The sequence below is a fragment of the Lipotes vexillifer genome, unplaced genomic scaffold (genome assembly GCF_000442215.2).
Source record: "Lipotes vexillifer unplaced genomic scaffold, Lipotes_vexillifer_v1.1 scaffold418, whole genome shotgun sequence".
Classification (NCBI taxonomy): domain Eukaryota; kingdom Metazoa; phylum Chordata; class Mammalia; order Artiodactyla; family Lipotidae; genus Lipotes; species Lipotes vexillifer.
In genome coordinates, this window is record NW_006798629.1 from 5907442 (window position 1) to 5913363 (window position 5922).

The 5922-nt window shown below is 44.4% G+C and overlaps 1 protein-coding gene across 2 annotated transcripts; it reads left to right on the top strand.

Moving 5' to 3' along the window:
- Positions 1–3164: 3164 nt before the first annotated feature.
- DPH3 (diphthamide biosynthesis 3) lies at positions 3165–5659 on the top strand. Of its 2 annotated transcripts, XM_007470623.1 has the most exons (3): positions 3165–3272; positions 3785–3859; positions 5594–5659. In XM_007470623.1, exons 1-3 carry the CDS (start codon positions 3165–3167, stop codon positions 5657–5659), a joined length of 249 nt encoding a protein of 82 aa, XP_007470685.1. The 2 variants fall into 2 exon arrangements, with proteins under 2 accessions (XP_007470685.1, XP_007470686.1); XM_007470624.1 differs by lacking the exon at positions 3785–3859.
- Positions 5660–5922: the final 263 nt, after the last annotated feature.

A 5922-nucleotide genomic window follows, 5' to 3' on the forward strand; every position in this document is an offset into this window, starting at 1 on the left:
TACCTAGCAAGCACGAATGTCACTAAAAATCGACCCAAATACGTTATCCCTCCCAAACCATCTAGAGAAGCAGTGGGTTGATATTGCCAATAAACAACTCCTTAGCCTGATCTACAACAGCACTCATAAAAAACAGCTGCTATGACCTAAGTATGATCTAGTTCTAAATTCAATCTCACGCTAAGAATTTTGGTCACTGTTATTTTCCAAATCAGCAGTGTTACAATTAAAAAGAAATTATTTTTAAACCATAAATTTGTGATCTCAAATGACTGTATAGCAACTAGTAAACTTGCTTTTGTCATGCTCTCAGAGTCCAAAGATGTTTCATTATATTATAAAATGTCTATTCCCTTTTAGGAATAAATGTAAAGTTTAGTAGTCATTGTGATGTTTTATTAAAAAATGCTGGGTGGCGTAAAATAATGCCTCACAGGATTGGCTACAGTTTTACTTTCCTCAGCACAGGATGAACTCAAACTGGCAGAATGATATGGGAAACCACCTCTGGCCAGACAAGGGATATGGCAACAGACGGCAGGCTGAAAGTGGTATGAAAGGCCAAGGAGACCCCCAAATCTAGGCCTCAAGGGAACCTGCACTGCTCCAGCAGAAAATCTCAGCCATCTACAGAGCGCCAGGGCTGTTTGTTTAATCCAGCTTTGCTTCAAGCACCATCATATCACAGATGGCACTGGAGGTAATTAAGAGCCTAGTTTCTGGGGTCAGACAGGTCTGAGTGATCACCATAGCTTAATGTCACTTAACCAGCTTTGCCCCTTTTGGTAAGCTCCTAAACCTAAGCCCCTAAAGCTCAGGTTTCCCAATGTTGAAGATGGGATTAATGATACCTATACCTCACTGGGTTGTTTCAATGACATGATGCATGTAAACCATTTGGTACAGGGCCTGGCACACAGTGTCAATTACTATTAATAAGTGGTTCACTCATTTTTCTTTTTCCATTTGAGGTAATACATACTCAAGGAAAAGTTGGAAAATTACAAGGAAATTATAAAGAAAAATTATCCAATGACTCCTGAAACTTTTAGGATTACAAACCTCAGATTTTAAGATTCCCCAGCAAATTGTTTTTTGATAGATCCAAACTGTTTTCTAAAAGGTCTACCAATTTATAGTTCCATGAACCAAATATGACTGCACCCATTTCTGTACATGCAAAAATGGCTCACCTTTATTTTGTAGGTACTTATGCTCAGAAGCACTGAAGAACTAAAGAAAGTTCCCAACCTCAAAATGATCACTGGGCCTACAGAATAAACACTGGAGACTCTCTGTCCTCCTCTCTCCAAGAGGCTACCTGGGAAGTATCCGTGTCTGCAAAGAGTCAGGGAGCAGCCTCTGAGCTATGTGGGCTCTGAGCTATGTGGGCTTTCTCCTTTGCTCAGAGCAGAACCATCCCAGTTAACCCTCAACAAGTTTAGCAAATGTTTCCTAACTCCTGGGTAGATCTCCAATTAGGCAAAATAGAATGTTGGTGAAGCCTCTGAAATAATCTTCTACTAATCCCTTTAACATAACTTCTAAATTTTCTCCCAAAGACTCCTCTGCCTTTAGGTTTTCAAGCTTTAAAAGGGCTAAACCAGGTGGAACTTCACCGTGCATAAAATTGGTAACTTCATGCAAACGTCGGAGTACGTGTACATAAAGCATAAGGATGTGTACGTGTGTATATTATGCATATGTATTATATAAACTGAATATCGTATATGTGATTGCTGAACCAAGTAAAACTCATAATTTCCACACAAAAGTAGAATGTTGGATCTGGAAGGAATCTTGTAAATCATCTCTAATCCAACCCTCTTTCAGTCAGAAGAGGAAATAAGGCCCAAAGAATGTAAATGTCCAGCCCCCAGAGTTAGTTCCCAATGGTCATCTTCTGAGCCCAGATTTGCTTCTAAATAGTGGTTTTCTCACAGCATTCCTTCTCTACCAAGATTTGAATAAATGCCTAGTAATGGAGCAATACTCCCATGAAACCCCGTTTTACCAAGACAGGCACTAGTACTGCTTTCGAGACAAATCACTTTGTATTTGCATTTCCCATTAAGGTATACAAAGGCTTCATGGTAGTAACTCTGCATGCTGATGCCATTTCTTTTACAAAGAAGAAACTGTGGTTCACGCAAGTTAAGTAATTCGTTCATAGGCTTGGGGACAGACAGGCTGTTCATTTCCTAGGTGTGTGATTTTGGTCAAGATACGTGACTCTCTGTATCTCAGTTTAAAGATTAATAATATGGAATAACATCTAAAGTCCCAGGGTTGATGGAAGAATTATACTTAGCGAAACACCTGATTGTAGTTATATAATATTATCAATACATGCTTAGCAAACACAGGACTAGAACTCAACCTGCGTAACAGATCTTGCTTGGTCCTTTCGACAACACAATTTAGGGCATTTGAAGACAATCTAGGGTGAGGAAGAGGCGGGGATGTACCTGAATAGCCGAGTGCAGCCAGAACTACAAGCTACGCGTCGCCCAGAGCTCACGGTCACTCGGTGAAATCACTATTCCAGGGGAGCTTTTCGTCAGTCACCGGGGAGGCAGGGAGGGACGTTCCGGAGTCCGAGCAGTTCCCGCCGCCACCTCAGACTCACAAAGCGCGCCCGCTTTTCCGCAGCGTCGCCGAGGGGCAGGGTCGACGCTACCTAGGCCGGCCGCCGCCCGCTGCGGGGTCTGCTTAAGGCCTCTCTAAGGCCCGCGGACGTGAGGCAGGTAACCAACCCCTCAATAAGGAACCTCCTGGCCGCCACCGCCACTGGTACTCAGCTCGCAGAGTAGGGACAAGCCCCTCCCCCGGCGCCGGAGAGCTTCCGGTGTTCCCCCACGTGACGCAGCAGCCGCGCGAGCGAACCTCACATATTATTGGTCGCTGCCGTCCGATGGGCGGGGCGGGGCGCGACCTCACGGAGCAGCCACCTCCGTCCGCCCGTGTCTCCGCCCCCTAGCTCCGCCATCTCCATGGTGACCGCTGCCCGGTCACCCGTTTGACCTCAAACCCTGAGTTGCGTCATTGTCTCTGAGACGGAAGCGGTCGTTCCTGCGCAGGTGCACGGCGACAACGCCCGGCTGGGCCGGCCCCGGCCTGGCTCGGACGGCGGAGGTTACAGACCTCTGCTCGCCCCAGTAACGATGGCGGTGTTTCACGACGAGGTGGAGATCGAGGACTTCCAATATGACGAGGACACGGAGACGTACTTCTACCCCTGCCCGTGTGGAGATAACTTCTGCATCACCAAGGTAACTCGGGGACCCGCCCGGCGACTCCTCGGAGCAGGCGCGCTTTCGCTCTGCCGAGTTCCTGCCGCCGATCCACGCGGCTCATAGTTATCCACGCCCTTTTTTATCCGTTTCTGAATTCCCCCAAATTTGATACTCCGCGCTGTCGGCGGCACTTGGTTCTGGCCTTTAGTCGGGCCGGAGCGGGGAGGGGAGGGTGTGGATGGCGCCATCCTTCCCAACTTAAGCTTCCACTTCCTGGGATACTCTTTTGGAGGAAGGTATGTGTTTTCGTCTTCCCGGGGGTTTTGAGGCGACTGAACCTTGACTCACCCTCCTGGGTGTTTATCCCAAGTGACGCTTCCAGGGAAGAGTGGGGCTGGCATTTCTCTTGGAAGATGCTTTTGGTCCTCACATGCCTTGTGGGGAGGCCAGCCTCAAAGGAGCTTGCCCACAGAGATGGGAGGGTTTTGGGAGAAGGAGATAGCCAAGAGAAGACTATGCTGACCGTTCGGTGTTCGATTTTGTTATAGGAAGATTTGGAGAATGGGGAAGACGTGGCAACGTGCCCTAGCTGCTCTCTCATTATAAAAGTGATTTATGACAAAGTAAGGAGTCGAATTTTAAAAGGTGGGGGGAGGGTTGCAGGCACCTAGAGTAGTCTGCCTGTGATAGGTAGGTGCAGAGTGTTTTCTAATCTTGTGTTAGGTAAATGCTGTGTTTTTTAAAACAGATTTTTAAAACCATTAATAAGCAGCTGTATAGTAAATTAAAATTTTAAAAGCTCAAATTGATTAACTCTTTTAGCTTTGGAGAAGGCAATAAAGAAAACTGTTCTGTATCTAGTGAATATTATGATTACTTATTAGGGGAAAATAATTATAAAGATTATTTAATTGACAGTGTTTATTCCTCCCTTATTTAATAAGCAATTAAAATTGTTTAGAGCTCTTGGACTTATTTTGAGGGAACATTTGTATAGTATTTCTTACCTGGCTTTACATTGAACTCTGCATTATCTTGTTTGAGATGTAAGTCATAGTTGCAATTTCACAGTTTTCATTTTAGTCTTTAGTTGTCCTGCTGTTTTCACCCAAGGATATTGACAATAGAAAACAAAATAAATGCCCACCTCCACCCCAACTTTTGGTCTGTACTTTGAATGGGGTCTTAACATCGTAAGAAGCTTAACATTCTTTTCTCTGGGTTTTGTTTTTTGTTTTTGTTGTTGTTTTTGAGATATAATTGTCATATTACAAAGCTTACCATTCTTAAGGATGAACTCTAAAATGAGTATAGGCAAGGTGGGGGAACAAGGCACTTAGCCTCATGACATAAGCAGGCTGTAATTTAGACTACACTTCAGAGTACCCTGATTTATTCTTGCATTTAAGTGTGTTCTGGAACAAAAAGAAAACAGGGTAAGGGTGAGCAGGAGTGCTGGTATGAGAAGAGATTGCAATTTTAAATCGGGTGATCACATACTGTAGGCTGTTTAGTAGCATCCCTGACCTCTACTCATTAGATGCCAGTAGCGCCCCACAGTATGTCAACCCAGAATGTCTCCACACATTGCCAAATATCCCCAGAGACAAAAGCAACACCTCCTCCCCGCTACCCCTTGAGAACCTTGCGTTAGAGCAGGAAGGCACAGGGCCATTTTAAAGAATGTGGAGCATCGTGTTGGTGGTGGACCATAAACTCCAAAGAACACAGTGGGACGGTTCCAGGTGCTGGACAGGAGTCAGAGATCGATAGGGACAGAATACAGGCTGATCCTTACGGGGATCAGACTGCAGGAGATGAGGGGTAACCTGGGAGGCAGAGGTTTCCTGGGCTGGCTGGTGTAAGCCAGGCTAAATCATCAGAGATTGAACTTCATTTACAAAAGAGCTAATTCGCAGATTATCTATGTTGGGAAACATAAAGAGCTATTCCTTTAGTTGAAAAAAGTAATTCCTTTGAAGAGGGTAGGTATTTGAGTGACCAAATATTGAAGTGGGGAAGTAGTCGTGCAAATAGTAATTAATACAGAAATTAAAAGGTGTGACGTCTGTTCTATAAATGTGATTTCTGAGAAATGGGTGCTCCGTAGTGACGAGGGACATGTTTGTTTATAAGATAAGGTGCATTAAATATGAATTCAGGACTAAAAACTGATACATTTTTAAGGTTATGATTCTGGTGCTGGCATTGACTCATTGAACAAGAATGAAGTGAGAGAGCAAAGGAAAAACTTAGATTAGCAGAGCTGGATTGATCCTGTAACAAAATGAGTTGACCACTGATGCATCTGTGACACAGACACTCCGTGATTAATATAATTTCTTGTTCTGTCTTAGGATCAGTTTATGTGTGGAGAGACAGTCCTGGCCCCTTCCACCAACAAAGAGCTAGTTAAGTGCTGAAGCAGACTTTAGGATTCCAAAGCCTGAATTTTGGGGAATGAGCCAAATTGGAAAAATCAAATGCAAAGTCACTGGCTTCTTCGTGGGGACAGTCATTTTGTAGTTTGGTGTTCCATAGAGTGTGGATTCTTTCCATCGGCTGCCAAGTTCATCTCCAGTTGAAGAAGCAAGTCCACCACATGACATACCCGGATGTTGTGCCAAAACTTTGAATTGGATGGGCTCTTAATTTTCCATCCGAACTTAAAAGAAGGTAATTTCAA

Bases quoted from the DNA above. Each gene is read 5' to 3' on its own strand.
- DPH3 (XM_007470623.1), top strand. From the start codon at position 3,165: ATGGCGGTGTTTCACGACGAGGTGGAGATCGAGGACTTCCAATATGAC. The intron at 3,273-3,784 runs GTAACTCGGGGA...ATTTTGTTATAG, and splicing joins ATAACTTCTGCATCACCAAG to GAAGATTTGGAGAATGGGGA. The intron at 3,860-5,593 runs GTAAGGAGTCGA...GTTCTGTCTTAG, and splicing joins TAAAAGTGATTTATGACAAA to GATCAGTTTATGTGTGGAGA.